Source organism: Channa argus, chromosome 9, assembly GCF_033026475.1.
Source record: "Channa argus isolate prfri chromosome 9, Channa argus male v1.0, whole genome shotgun sequence".
Classification (NCBI taxonomy): Eukaryota; Metazoa; Chordata; class Actinopteri; order Anabantiformes; family Channidae; genus Channa; species Channa argus.
Window position 1 is genome coordinate 22,479,324 of NC_090205.1, and position 16,185 is coordinate 22,495,508.

The following is a 16,185-nucleotide window of genomic DNA, read 5'->3' on the forward strand; positions in this document are numbered from 1 at the left end:
TTATTAAAAGATGGGGCCTGTGAAGTGCGTTTTTTTTTTTTTTTTGGTCCTTTCGGCTTATCCCGAGAGTTCAGGGTCGCCTAAAACATATGTGGGATTTATCACAACAAGCCATGGCAGGTAACTTTATGTAGTACAATATTCAAAACAAATGGTGCTCAAAAGTATGGCACATCATAGGACAAATACTTTGATTTAATTTTATCTTTGATACATTACTTTTTCCATGAACCACTTGAAAGACTTGCAATAAGATTGATTAAAAGGATTGCAACAGTTTGTCCACTAGGAGGCCAACCGGGGCCTGCTGAAAACATTAATCTATTCTTTGTGATCCTCCATTTATGCACACATCACAAGCCCTGGTGCCACACTGAAATGAAAACAGCACCTGGGACATCATCATTGTTAAGACTGACAATACCTATATCACAACATGCAGCCAAGATGCAGTGGTGGTGCCAATGCAGAGGTCACTTGCAATATTAAATAAACAACCAAAGTAACGGATTCTTCTAGCAAAAAGGTTGCCCGAAGATGTTGGCCAAGGAAATATGAGCAGGCCCACTTTTTTCATAGTGCAGATGACTTTGTCACGTGAATGACAACTGTAGTTCTGTCCCTTAACACTAAATCAGTACTTTAACACCAGTGCAGTTCCTTGAGTTTTATTAACACAGGGTGTCTTTTTGGTCTCAGTGCTCAATCAAAAAGCAACACTCATATACAGATACACATCTGGGAGCTGGCCAAAACTTTCAGCTATGATGCTCATTTACTGGAGAAATTGCCCCAGAGGATTTCTTCAATTCAGGCCGAGTTGGGAGACAGCAGCACTTATTCATCACTCCCATCCAAAAAATTTCCCAGCCAGTCTGGGGATTTTAAACCATCAATCCTTCAATCAAATCACAGATTTCCAACCTTCAGGCTACAGCTGCCAACTTCTCACCATAACCCTAGCCAGTCCCAGCCCATTCCTATGCACCCCATGCGAACCCAGCTCCGTGTCAAAGCAGGGTCAAGGGTTCTCTGGGGTTTCGTGGGGTTCACCTCAGTGCAGAGTTGGACATGGGCAGCCTGTCAGCTTGATTGACAGCTGGGCCTCATGCTTTTAAACTTTAATGGCTCCTGTCAGTGTACTCAAGGGGCCCCCACCTGGCAGGTATGGCAAACACACATACACACACAGACACAGGTTTTTATGATTTCTGTTTCTTTCAGCTTTAGATCTCTATGTGCAACAAGATTTTCAGATGGAGAAAGAAAAACCAATGGTTTACTATCATTGCATTAGTGGATTTTTGATGAAGCCTTTGTGTCTGTGTGACACAGACTGTGACCAACAAAGCTGAGACGTGAGCTGAGAGTGAGGAATGTGCCAGGGTAAAACATTCCCGAGGGACGCTGACACTAAAACAGTGGAAAGAAAAGGAATTACAGTTGTTCAGTAAAAAATAAAAGCACACAAGGCAACCATTGTTTACTGTTGTGTCCGTGTGCATACGGTATGTTGGCGGTCACTAAAACCGGTTGATTACGTTATGCTAACTGAACAGGGTAATGATGTGTATTGTGCAAAGCAGGTGACCTTTTTTTGGAAAGGGCGTATGTCTAGCTTTTAGTTGTAGTTAGGGTAGTGGTGGTGGTGGTGAATAGTCAGGCCCAAGGGGGGACAGGTGAAGTCGAGCGTCTTACTGTAACTAGAGTGTAAACACATCGAATAACCTCACTGTAAGCTGGTAACAATTAACATATTAGCCTGTTGCTTATCAAATAATTGCTAACAACCGTGGTTTGAGTTGGGCCAACATCTGTTTGCGAGCAATCACCAATTAGTCCTGAGTTCAGAGTTGACTAGCGTAGTCGCCAATGCATCATTCATGAGCTATTTAACTAGAAAGACTTCGAAATTATGCACAACAGCAGTGGGGGTGAATAACACAGCCAGTAAAGTCCTTTCAGCAATTTTCATCCTTCTCTTTCCCAGCTAATTTAAGCTGCTTTCAAAGGAAACCTAATGCTCATTATAGCAAAGCTTGTCTTAACCTGCCAATAAAAGCACAGATATATTTCTCACACTAGTAAGCAGTAAAACGCTAGAGGTAATAGCTGCACACGAGGTGAAGAGGCAAACCTTTGGGATGTTTTGCCTGGAAAACGTGGGCTGTCAAAACTTGCCATTTTTAGACTCCCTGTTTATATGATATACAAAGTGAGATATTTGTGATTTCCCAACAATTGGCTTTACCCTTTATTACTTTGTGGAATTATGTCAGTTTCAAAGGATTTTTAAACTTCTGTGCAACTTTAATCAACTGTCAGTCCAAAACTTATACAGGATCACTTAACCCATATTTTATGGATTAAGCTACAGCAAATGCTATAGTTAGATCAGAGAGTTCTATTATGATGACGTCTTGTGTTCTGCACACTTCCAGACAATACAAACCCTCAGGCAGCTTCACAAACAAAAGCACAGCTGACCGTCTAAATCCAGCTGTCGTCCCATGCCTCAGCATACTCATTCGCTCCATTCACACTCAGCCAGTAAACACACACACACACACACACACACACACACACACACACACACACATATCTAATTTAAATAAGGTGGACAAAACAATAGAACCACTTGTCAATATAATGCACTCCAGTAACTCTCCACCACCCACTATTACCTCAATAATACACAGTAGACAGTAGAATTACCACCTGTCTGACAGTTTAAACTTAAAAAACTGAGAAATTATAATCTTCTAAAAGAAGAATTCATGGCAGAGAGGCTATATTGCATTGTACAGGGGGAGCTAATGTTGTGGCTGATCTGTGTCTTTAGAATAAAATCCTCTCAGTAGACACATGCAAACAACTCCAACATTAGTGTGACTCTGGATGCTTGCTTGTTTCCCAGATCTGCTTTGTTTCTTAACCTGCTAAGGCTATAAGACCAAATAAGTCTTAAGATTTCTTAATATCTGACATCCAAGGTCAGTAGACTTTGTCCAAAAAATAATAAAAAAACAGCCCTTTTTCTCTTCCTCTGGCTCAGTTTCCCTTTGACATTTTCCAGCTACATTCCACATCCATTACAGAGACCTTCAGAGAGATTACGATAAAAACACTTGCTTCCTGCAGTTTTGATCTGATTACCAACATTTTTGCCTCTCTTTTCTTTGCTATCAGTTATCAAAGCTCCACAAACCTGATCTGCCTTTGTTCAAACAGCTGACATCACTTGCTCCCAAAGAGCCAACCTTGCTTGTTGCTTTATCAAAGTAATCTTTTGCTAATGAGGCATTCTGTACAACTCTTTCCATCAGGCTGCTGTCATGATGCCATTAAGAGTGTCCCCAAAAATAAAAGCAAATAGTTGTATCTCATGTACTTCTGAGGTTCCACTACAGCAGTTGCAGTTTTTTAATTAATTATCTTCAGATATTGTGTTCAATACGGGGCATGTTCCACTATCAAGTTTGAAAACATTCGATTCAAATTCATTCTGTACTTTTGTGGACCTGATGGCTACAGCACTCTGTGCAGCTAATTTATAACAATACTTTCCTCCTTCCCAACTTCAAATGATTACTCAATTTCCCTTTATTATGTGATCCTCAGGCGCAGGCTGACCTTGCTGGAAAAGGTGTGAGGGTAACCATTTTCAGATGTGCACCAGGGAAGGGGCCCTGGGTGAGAGGGTGAGAGGAGTGTCCTGCAGGGCTGAAGCAATTGACACCCTCTGCCTCCTGCCTATTTTTGAATTTTCAGCTCTCTGTGGCACCCATCCAGTGACCTCCTCCAAACCCCTACTGAGCCGGTGCACCGCAAACTGCTGAAACCTAAGAAGCAAAGCCCTTGATCCAATTCATTATTTTTGCAGCAGGGTGATGCTGTGAACAAGGAGAGCACCCTTCAAGTGCAAGTCTTAAGTACCCTCTTCAATGACAGCATATAGCATCCGCCCTGCTGAGGTGTCCTTGAATTTCTGAGTCCTCACCAGATGTGATGACAGTATAATGAAGCTTTGACTCATCATTGGGCACAGTGCAGGTAAACAGAGTTAAGTTGTTAGAGTTAGTGCATTTCCCCTCTCATGCAAACCTTACTCTAGGAGTTTTGACAGGTTTGGCACACAGCAGTGCCTTCCCCTTTAGATGAAACATTTAAGGGTTAACAACATTGCCGGCATGTTCAACAGCACTTCAGTTATTAGCTCCAGTCTGTCTAGTGTTACTGCATGGATAATCTGCCTGTGGTGGTCATTGCCTTCACATTCCAAAAACAGTCGACTGTTATGTTACATATTTGCTGAGTTTTATTAAGGTTACCCTACATTGTAGTTCTGTTTGTTTTGAGACCATGACCAAGACCATGTAGTTCATTTTTACAATTCCAAGAACTCACTACAGCTAAAAGTGGTTGAAGAGCTATTTCAACAAGGCAGATAAAGATTTAGAGGTCAACATTAAAGGACTTATCGAATAAATACATTTTATTGATAAAGGCTCATAGGTATAAGCAGAAAAAATAGGTTTGTCAACTGGATAAATTCTCGTGAATACTTGTGAATCCTTTTTCTAATATGATTTTATATTCATGTATATTCATCTTGGTCAGCTGGTGCCACTGAATGTATTTAATGTTTTACATTAAACTACTGCAATAACTAATCTTATTATATAATATAAATCGTGAAGTACAAAATATAACTAATCAAAACTAGTCGGGCCACACTCCCACAAAATAAATCATGTAAATGCAAGGATGTCAGTCTGGATATTCACTCATATTGTAAGGGGTAATTACAGTCTTAGCAATCTGAGTGTTGATGCACTTGCATATTTTTGTCCTGTTCTTAGTGGTCGGAAAAAAAAAGCGAAATCACGGTACAAGCAAACACACTCCAATACCAACTACACATTAGCTGAGCAGACTCAAGATGCAACCTGGACATTCAGTTTCTATATACAGGACGCTCATTCTCAACAGAACAAGTGAACTCCTTCTACACAAACAGACACAACCTCCTCTCTTCCCCTAACACTCTATAGCTTCCATTCTGTACTACATCTCAGGACACCTTTAACAGTAAAAATTCTAATACAGTATATCTTGGATGAACAATCTGTCAGTAGAAAATGAGAATGAGCAGTTTGTCCAAAAACGACTTCAATCTCTCCATTAGCGGGGAGAAAAGTGTGGGCGACTGCGAGGGGCTTCTTTTCTGTTGTGCCCCATGACTCAGAGTGCCGATGTTTGCTTAGTCCCACAGCCCGTCCTACACGCTCCCACATTTAACCTTCTGCCTGGAAATCCTCTCTGTTTGACGTGTATGTGTGTCTGTGTGTGTGTGGGAGGGGAACAGTGTGAAACAGTGTATTACTAGAAACTGAAGAAAAGATGGCTTTGGCTTAAAGAAAAGTATACTGTACAAGTATTGCTCAGCATTGTTCTTTTGGTTGGAACACTGTATAAAACGGAAATAAAAAGAGTCGGAGTGGAAAAAAAGACTGGAAAAATTGCAAAATGTAAAAAAACAACACAAGTGAAAAGCAACAGGTCAGTATTATGACTGGGTACAAAAAGAGAAGTGTAAAACTCAGAAACAAGAAAGGAGCAAGGATCATCTGTGAAAAATTGCATGTTTGATGCCTTGAGTGTTTGGATTCCATCATTTGCGGTACATAATATGATAAAAACATTCAGAGAATCTGCTGCATCTACAAATGCAAATTAAAACTCCACTATGCTATGGGACTATAAAAAGATCCAGAAAAGCTGCCATCTTTTCTGTGCTTGTTGAAAATCATGGATATTTTATCCTCCGTGCTAACAAGAGGAACCATCTGACTTGTTATCGGCTCAGAGTTTAAAAGCCAGCATCTGTGATGAGGTGGGGGTGGCCTTTATGTGCACGACATGGGTGACTTGCACATCTATTTAGACACTATTAATGGTCAGTGACAGATGTAGGTTTTGGAGCAGCATATGCTGACATTCAGACAACGTTTTTTTCAGAGAAGGTCTTGCTTATTTTAATGACACCATGCCAAACCACATTCTTTATCTATTGCAATAACATGGCTCAGTAGTAAAAGAGTGGATGCTGAACTGTCCTGCCAGCAGTCCAGACCGATAACACAACAAAAACATTTGGCACATTATGAGGTGAATAGTACAATTCAAAATAAAAGCCATTGGTCTCCACAGTTCCCACATGCTTACAGTGTTGTTAAACAAAGAGGCGATAACAGTGGTGAACATGTCCCTGTTCCCCAATATGAGCACAGTTTTCATTTCACTTAATACATGTTGTCCTTGTACTATTTACAATAATTCTCAATTAATGATTTGCAAATCATTCTCTTTTAACATTTTATAGTGTCCCACCCAACAGTCCGGAAAATGTGATTTGTACGACATTTAATGGAACTTTCCTGGATCCTTTTAGGGTTTTGTGATCAAATTAATTCTTGTGACTATCAATAAATTTGTTTTACTACTATAATGAGTGATCCACTCAAAACTGACAAAATGGCAAAGAGAGATGAGATGTACTGTAAAGTTGAGTTTTCCAGCACAAGAAGACAGTTAGAAAAATCTATTACTAAAATACTTTCTGTTAACTTATTTGCAGCATGTTGATTTTGAAGTCTGACAAAAGGAAAATGGCCATGAAAAAAAAAAAAAATGAAATGACCTAACTGCATTCTAAAAATTTCATGCTGACAACATAAATAAACCAGATGCTCTTTAGCTGACTCAAGTGCCACATGTTCACTTCAATGCTATTAAACATAATACGAACGTGGATATAAATAAAGCATCATTATGCATTAATTAGAACTGACTTTTACAGCAACATACTTGTCTTTACAAAACATCTGGCCGAAATTAATATCCACTCTGCACAATAAAATGAATTTCTAGTTTTAAGAAACCTCAAACATGATCATGTGAAATTTATGCAACCAGATTTTATATTTTCAGCGGGTTTTCGTAGTCTATATACAAAGCGATCATTCCTAATTTAATCTCACACCAACCATTGCTTTAGTCCAAATGTATCTGTTGGATCATAGCGTTTTGGGAGTTTTGATGGTAATTTTTCCCTCCTCCTTTTCGCTCTCATCTTACCTCATTGCCAAGCAAGGCAGAGACACAGGCTTCAGAGGCATCACATATGGCTGTGAGGTCATGACCCCCCTCGAGGACAAGCACCAACCGACCGCCTGCCAGACCCATCAGCTGCCTGGTCAGGTAGCCAAAGCCTGTACACACAGGAAATGACAGCAAAGAAAAGGTGGAGACAAAGAAAAGGAATGAGATGAGGGAGCTCTATTCTTCAAGCTCTGACTTCCGTTTTGGATATTGTTCAAAGGAGCAAAAAAAACAAAAAAAGGGGGTTTCTGCATGGATGAAGGAAGGGCTGACTGCATCAGGGAAAGGAAGGAAAAAAGAGTGCACTGCAGATTTACTGGGGGCCAAAAACAAGCCATAATATAAGCCAGGTTTAATTTTAATAAATGCGGCTTTGTGGTAAGACTTGGTCACAGCGTTTGATCTTTTTTTGGGAGGGTTTTAATATATGCATTCAGCCATATTATGTTCTCCCCTGTGTTCTACCCATATCCATTCTTCCTGTGATCCTCTCTGAACCACCCATAGCACCCCCTTGACAATCAGATCCCTTCCCCTTGGTGGTTTAAGAAAAGCTATTTGCTAATATGCAAAGGTCTTGAATACACAATCCAAAAGTATAAAACTTAAAACAAGGTGTGTGTCTGTGCATCTGTGTGTGTATCTTTCAGTCTTTAGTACTATGGACATATGGTGTTGAAATGCACAGGGATGATGCAATTTTGGATGCATGAGTAACCTTTGTTAGATGTACAGAGTATGCAATAAAATCTGTGTGCATGGTCTGAAGAATTTCACCTACAACATAAATGTATGTTTAAGAAAAAAAAAAAGAACAGTAGTGATTGACAGGGTTGTTGTGGTCAGCACTTACATTTGGCCGTCAGTTTGTATCCTCCCAGGGGTGGAGCATGTCCATCTACTGCATCAAAGCCTGAAGATACCAGTACCATGTCTGGAGCAAACTCATTGGCAATAGGCATAACCACTGTCCTAGAGTAAAAAAAAAAAAAAAGAAAAAAAAAAGAAAAAGACAACTTCAACAAAATTGTGTATTTAGGGTGGAGGCTATGTAAGATAACTTGGTGTTTCATTTCATGAATTATTATAAGAATCCTATCTCCTATCTGTGATCTAAAACTGTGGTGTTAAATCTGACACTTCTGCTGCTTGGATTTGTTTATTTTGGCTTGCTGACTTACACAGAGCAGCCAGGAAAGAGAGGTAGTTTAAAATCATTCATTTCTCACTCAATAATACTAACAGCATGGAAAATTTGGCAATAAGGTTAAATGTTGTGACCAGGTTTAGTGGGGAGAGGCTGTGACTTTACTGCCCCATTGAGTCAGATCTGTGTCAAGAAAGCCCATTAAATGATCAAACTGTATTTTAACAATAGTTATGCTTGCAATTACAAGTGTCAGCCGTTTCACCGACTGCTCAGAGAAGTTGCTCCAACATTTACTAAAGATAAGAAACTGCTACTCAGCCCACTACAAAGTACAAACAGGTTGTCATGATTTCATGATACCAAAAATTAGAAATTATCTTATGTTAATATAAAAGGATTTTCCCAAAACCACATTTACAGTAGACAAAACTGTATCAAAGTATGGAAATAACTGTAAATAGTTAACAATGTGAAACCATGTGTTAGGGAGTTAGGAGAACTACTCTTTATAGTTTAAAATATTTATATGGACATATGTATTTGGTTGGACATGCGACTTGTTATTTTAGTTATGCCTTAAATTGTCACTGTATTTTTATGTTTTTATATGAATTTTTCTGCCGTTCATGATTCTTAAAGAAAGCACCCATCTTATGAAATTATACATACACGGTGCCTGTGGCAGTGAAAATTACTACATACTCTTTGTCAAGTTCTGTGTTTGGAAATTTGACAGTAGCAACATACTAAAAGATTGTTAAATAAAAAGGAGAAACGGAAAGACAACTATAATTGCATGTGTGTTAAGTACAGAGGCAAATTTTGACACTGGATGGGTGTGGTGAATGTGAGCTGTTTGTGCAAAACCTTCATCTTACACACAGCTGGTAGGAAAGAGCTTGTGTATATACTATGGATAGTGTGTAATGAATCACTGCAAGTTGTGGCTGGAAAATCCAGTCCATTTTATATATTGATCTTATTTGAAATAAACAAATTACTGCATAGTGTGTGCATTACTACAAAGACAGTTCTGCACATAATACATAAATGTAATTACATAAGATCAAACTCATTTAAATCACTGAATCAAGTTAATTTTATTTGTAGTGAGCTGGACACAACTTTTTTTTCTTTAGCACGCATCCAATTTTTAAACCAGGTGATTTATTCATCATGTTAAATGACCTAACTCTTAAGTTTGGTTTTCTGTTAGGATAAATATAAGAGTATTACTAAGTATGATTTAGGATGTCTCACTTAGTTCATAAATAGTTACACTTGGCAAAACAAGTGTCTCCCTCCAATTTCACTGTGGGACCCCAGGTTTGACAGAGGAATTTTTTTGGGGTCTGGTGTGTTTGGGCAAGCTGTGTTTTGGTGAGGTCTGCGACTGACAGAGTACCACAGGGTTCCGTCATAGGTCCCCTGTACTTTGTAGACCTCAGGAACACGATGCTGGTTTGCCGGCTGTGGGTGAGCAGCGTGCCCTGAACTCTGGCCACTGTTTTTTCCATCTCTTGTTCACCGCCAAATTATAACCCTCAACTTTGCACACCACACCCCAACCACAACACACCACTCATACATACACACAGCTGCCTGAGGGAGAGGCGGGAGGTAGTATTAGGAGCTTTCTGGTAGTCCCAGACAACAAGGATACATGGAGTGCATGCGTCACTGTGTTTTAGTGTGCATCTGGCAACATTTCAGAACAAAGCGTCATGCAAAGAAGATGTCGATTCAGTAAGATGTATAGCAATGGACAGAAGAGGTGAAAATACTGTATGTCAGTATTATACAGCAGAAACCTGTTTATGCAAAGACCTCAGCAAACTAGATATGGAGGTTTTATTAAATTTTAGACCAGGTCTTATTGTTTTTTTTGTCTACTCGCAATCTTTTGTACACACACAGCTTTGGCCCATTAACATTTGGGCCATTAAAGGCCACAAATTAAAGGGAGTTGGCCACAGGGGCTTATGTGGGCAGAGGATGTCTTAAGCACTGAGGTCTCCCATAACCCCCCTCCTCCAACCTTGAACACAGACAGAGGCAGTTCTGATCACAATGATGAAAACTGCTGATATCATCAGTGCCAGACCCAACTCCCTAGAAAAATATCCTGACAGTTTAAGAAAAAAGAAAGCCACAGTGATCAATTAACAAACTGGCATAAGTAGAAGCCAGTGGTTTGGAGGAGGACTGATTGCGTGTGAATCAGAGGCTCTGGATGTGGAGATGAAAAAGCCTTTCTGTTAATTATGGGAGGAGAGAGTTTACAACTGAGCCGTAAGCTACGGGGCATCCTGAGTGAAGGATCTAAACCACTGCTGGCTCGGTCGGGGCTAGATCTTACAGAGAATGGAGTTGTGCAAGTACTTGGGTAAGAATGTAGTGTAAATCTTTATTTGGTATTGTTTGGTTTACCTAGCAACAGGTGAGGAATGGTGGGCCTGTGTTTGGATGTGCGAGACAACATGTGGAAATGTGTGGATATTAAACGCAAGTACTTTGGTATTGCTCTTCTTTATGTTTGGGAACACATGACACAAGAAGAATGGAAAAATTACATAATTTCTATTTTAACAAATGTGGAAATTTACACTAAGTCCAAGACCCAGAGACTCAAAGATCTTTAATAATCTCCACAGACAGCCAAGCTGCAAAGTTGTTTTTTCATAAAAAGTATCTGCAGTGATTGATTACGCTCCTTGTGTCACTTTAAGCTTTCGCGTTTTGCTTTTTGGAAAATTAGTAAACTTTCAAGAAATCAGTACAATCAACAAATCTGTCCATCCATCCTTCTATCTATTTGCTTCAATCACTTATACTGTTCAGGGTCATGGGGGGGCAGGAGCCTATCCCAGCTGTCACGGGGCAAGATGCACGGTACACCACAGTCTTTTCACATTCACACCTACAGGCAATTTACAGGAGTACCCGGAGGAATCACACGCAAGCACAGGGAGAACATGCAAACTCCACACAGAAAGGCCAAAGCCGGACAGTGGATTCAAACTGGACCATCAAGCTCAAACATTTTACATTTCTTCCAGCTTTACATGAAATTCATGTTGTCAGTCAGATGTTGAAGACACACAGACAGCTGTTCTGACAACAGAACAGAGCCTGGAGTTAGTGTGAATCAGATGAAATGATGCTTCAGTAGCCAGTAGGCTTCATGTAGTGCTTTTACATTTTTCATCTGCTCTGACTATTTATTCCTCTGCTCATCTTGATGTCTCTTTAGGAGCACATTTAATTTATAGCAAATTGCATCCAACATAAGTTCAAGTGCAATAGATTTGCACACAGGTTAATACAGCAGTAAGATTAGCCACACTTGTAGTTTATTTTTTTAACAAAAACATCAAATTCCAACATTTCTAAAGGTATGAAACCTAAAGCTTTACAGTTGGACACTATCAACTTTAGTAAAGGGCCGGGCAAACCAGTACAGATGCTGTCCTTTAGAGGGAGCGGCACTCGTCAAGCCAGTTAACAAAAGGTTAAACTGCAGAGCTTCGAGGCTTCCCCCTACGTTCACAGAGAAGTAAAGGAGAGCGGGAGAAGAGAGAGAGAAAAACTCACACACGCACACTTACACTTCAAAGCACTGTCATCTGGTGCTGTGGAGAGCTGGATTGAATTAAGTTTAATTCTCCTCCTCTATCGTCTTTCCAAGTTCATGGCAGAAGACGGAGTAAAAAGAGGAGGTGAGAGAGGGAGAGAGAGAGAAAAAGAGAGAGAGCCGGTGCTTCTGGTTTTCATTAGGGCCAATTTTCTTATCTTTTTTCTCTGTGCTTTCTGGAGGCTCAGAGTTGATCCCCAGCAAATGCAACGTGGCACAGAGCAGCGGAGAAATGAGAAGGTGCTTGCTGAAAGGCACGCATCCCCTCCTGAAGACAAAGAGGGAGGATGGAGGGGACCACAACACAAAGATAAACAATGATATTCAAAAAAAGAGTAGAGGGGGTGGCTACAGTATGTGTGTCAGGTGTCATTTCACATGAAGGTCGATACTGTACATGTAGGCACACTGACATAAAAGCTCCACTGTTTCACTGTGTTTTGTGGAGGATTCTCCACTGTTGTGTGCAACATGTGCGTTAGACTGTACAGTGTACTGTACATACATGTTGGACCACTCTCTTTATTTGCACAAGGGGTGTTTGGCAGATCTATATGAACTGGAGTATAGGTCCGTTGCTGTGCTGGGGGCCCAATAATATGTCCAATATCACCTCAGGTGATTTATGACAGCTGGGTCCAAAATGATACACACCCAAAACTCTCAGTCTTCTCCACTCATTTATGAATCCTTCCGTAATGCAGAAAACAAAAAAACCCACAATTACATTTACACAGGACAGACAGACAGTTTCATACACAAAATTGACAAAATTAAAAAAGCGGGCTAGTTCAACTGAAACACTATTTGTTACTAAATAAGCTGAAAATGCATTGATCAGCTCAAAGTCCTGTGGGGGAAAGACAGAAGTAGTGCTACACAAGCACAACTACAAACAGTTTTACAATCTCTTCTGTGGCTCTGCAATTATTTTTGCAGTCTGCTTAACTATTTTAAACAACATTCCAAGTTGCAACTGGAGGTGGGGTGTTTAAATACAGCAGAGACAAGGAGTGCCAAATTAATAATCACAATGAGGTGCATTATGGGAACTTTGGGATGCAGAGTTTTTGTAGTGTGTACTAAAAGGGATATCTGATCTACTGCTGCATTCAATTTTTTTCTTATGAGTGCACCTACATTGTGGAAAAGCCCCCTTGGATTGCAGGCTTTACTTTATTACTGTTTTATGTGTTGTTAATAAACTATTAATAATTACATTTGCAATTGCATTTTTGTAGAAAAAGACACTCTTACTGTACCTTTTTTAATTGTAACTTCAAGTCATTTTAACTTGAGAGTTGATTAGATATTGCACACAGTTACTAGTTTTTCTATGGGTTACTGGTCCGTAGTCTGCATTCTGCTTTTTTATTAGATTTCATTAGAAGGATAAAATAGTACTGGAGGACTACATGAGTTATTTGCTTCAGTCATGGATTTTGGTGTGATATACTGCATATTAGGTGGTTGTCATCATCGGCCACGCAAACAGACGGGTAGAAAGAGGGGAACGCAGAGGAACCAAATTAATGCAAAGTGGAGAGAGGGAGAATGAGAACGCACAGGGCTCTGGGGTGCATTAACGGGCTAAGGTGTGCTTCCGGGAGATTGCGTGCTGAAAGCTGCGAAAAGACAGTGGCCTGTCGGTTTGATGTTTTTGGCTCAGGCCAGATTGACACACAATCACAAGCATAAGTTCTTCTTCAAAGAGTGCTGGAACCAATCTAGACCTGCTCCTTGCCAGATGTATGACCCCAAAACGTGTAAGTGACATGTCCAGGTCCGTGATGAGTACATGCCTGAATGCTTTTAGGCTTTTCAAAGTCTGGGTGTACATGTAAGAGGGGGTGTGTTGGGTAGGTTATAAATAGCCCCAGACAGTGGGTCTAATAGAAATCAGGCATGGCATGAAGATGCGTCCTATATACTCAGCTTATAGACCATGTGACATAAGCTACAGTATGACTGGAAAAAATCTTTATATGCCAGCAGATGATCGTATAGTTTTACCTGAATGCTGCTAGATAATCTGCATCGCTCATAGGAGGTTCCAGTCCTCCAGTAAAGGCCATGTTCACATTGAAGCCCACACCTGCTCCACTGCCCACCTAGAAAAAGCAAACACGCACACCAAATTTGTTAAGTATAAATTCTGACAAACAGTGGCCAGGCTAACAGAAAAACACAGCAAAGTTTATTTCCACCTCGTCAGGTGCTCCACTGCCTGGGAAAAAGTTTCCATCATCAAAGCGATGCAACGACAGGTAAAGAACACTGGGGTCAGTGTAGAAGGCCTGCTGGGTGCCATTGCCATGGTGAACATCCTGGTAGCATCAAAAGAAGGGACAGGTTAGGGCAAAATCTTGACGTGGAAGGTGGAAGAATAACAGAAACAAGGATATTTTAGCCACATTTGTTTTACAATCAAATCCACCAACTAAACAGTATATATATATCACAGCAGCTGTCTTTTGACGAGAAGCACATCAAATGACTAGAAAAGTAAATTGACAGAGACAGAGGCAATAACTTCTGCACGGAGACTAAAGAAATGACACTTAGGTCTGCATCTCAGCTGCAGCCTATTGTGCAGTCAGAAAGGGATGGTCGACAGGATTCAATAAAATACTCAACTTCAATAGTGACTCACTTTTGCCAGCAGCTTGACAACAATTAAATGATCTCATTGTCTATATCCCAAGAATGCTTTAATACACCGAGCCTACAAATGTCCCTGTTGGCCAGAGGCAGACTGGCATGACAATGAGTTTGTTAGCTGGTCCCCCTGTTACAGACAGAGAGGAAATGAAAAGGCCCTTCAAAGGGTTTTGGGAATGGCATGATCAGCCAGGGACACAACTAAAGAACACTGCTCCTGGACATGACCATGGCTTGTCATACCCTCTTAAGAACAAATTTGTCTCTTATTAAAAAAACAGGAGGGTGTCTGGGCCTAAACAGCAGATCTGTCAAGCCCTTCACCTCTCTTACACAACCACAGTGTAATTGCCACCTTAGCTACAAATCCCACCGGTCCAAAGACAACAATTGCAAGACCATGCCAGAGTGTTGTGGAACTCACCCAGTCCACAATGAGGATTTTACTGACATTTAGCCTCTGCTGTAGAAGTTTGGCTGCGATGGCGACTGAGTTAAAGTAACAAAATCCCCTGAGAATAGAGACAAAAAACAGCTCATAACAAGAACAACATTGTGCTGAACACAGCAATGACTTTAAAGTATATCTAAAAGTGGGATCTATGTATTGATCTCTGCTGTGCAGAAATTGATAAGAAGGCTAATAAAGTTCTGTAGGAGGGAGGAAAAAGTTGAATGAAAATGTATTTACAGAAGGGAATTGAATTGAAAGAAAAAAATGAAGGCAAGGGGGAAAAAAAGTCAGCTAAAGTTGCTATTGTGTAGGCCAGACCTGATCTTTACTTACATTGGCGTGCTCTCCTCAGCGTGGTGTCCAGGTGGTCGAACTACAGCAAATCCATTCTGTCAGGGACAACAACAATCATTCACACACACATTTCATGGTCCATTGAGGTTGCTTGTGTCTGAAACTAAACTTGCTCATACTTGTTCCTTCTATCCTATAGGCTAGAGGGTCATATGATATTGGGAATTCAGCCAGGATGTCATATTATCACAAACTAAAAACACCACAAAGCAACAAAAATGTATATATGTATGATTTAAAAGCAATTAGCAAGTAAGTAATTTTATGTCACAAGCTTCCTTCTGATGATGTGTGGCAGTAAATACCAAATTTAAAACACACAGAAAGAGAGAAATTAAGAGAGCGAGAGAAAAACAGATGCTTATATTGGTTCAGTTAAGGGGAGCTTTGTAAAAGTAGGGACCTGTGGGACTCCCAACAAGTGTTTTTGGGGCTCCCACTGCTATGTTGGGACATTAGATAGATGTTCAGGCTGATGTAGAGCGAGGCAAGCTGGACTAATGATGTTGAGTCAGCTGTTGTGGATTAGCAGCCAGCCGAGAGATTATGGTAAAGATAACTGCCTCAGCTGGTGTAAAGACACCTGCTTAAGGCAGGATGCATAATATGGTATGTAAATAGAAATATGTCAGAGAAAGCATATTTATTTATGCAGAGGAAAAATATCAGTGCATTAAAATAGACATAGGAAGGGAACTAAAACAGCAGATGGAGAGACAGAAGTGTGTGAGCGTGTGTGCCTAGAGTGGATTTATGACATTCTGTGGA

General features: G+C 40.3%; 1 protein-coding gene across 13 annotated transcripts in view; it reads right to left on the reverse strand.

The window, feature by feature from the left end:
• Positions 1-16,185, reverse strand: part of hdac4 (histone deacetylase 4) — a 118,852-nt gene that overhangs the window by 6,804 nt on the left and 95,863 nt on the right. For 10 of the 13 annotated variants that reach the window (XM_067515252.1, XM_067515250.1, XM_067515247.1 and 7 more), the window contains 6 exons: positions 15,397-15,452; positions 15,034-15,121; positions 14,156-14,275; positions 13,962-14,059; positions 8,018-8,136; positions 7,141-7,274 (listed from right to left, as the gene is read on the reverse strand). In XM_067515252.1, the coding sequence (XP_067371353.1) occupies positions 7,141-7,274; positions 8,018-8,136; positions 13,962-14,059; positions 14,156-14,275; positions 15,034-15,121; positions 15,397-15,452 (615 nt within the window). Of the gene's footprint in view, positions 1-7,140; positions 7,275-8,017; positions 8,137-13,961; positions 14,060-14,155; positions 14,276-15,033; positions 15,122-15,396; positions 15,453-16,185 lie in introns of those variants that run through there. The other 3 variants (XR_010915139.1, XR_010915141.1, XR_010915140.1) reach the window with 3 other exon arrangements.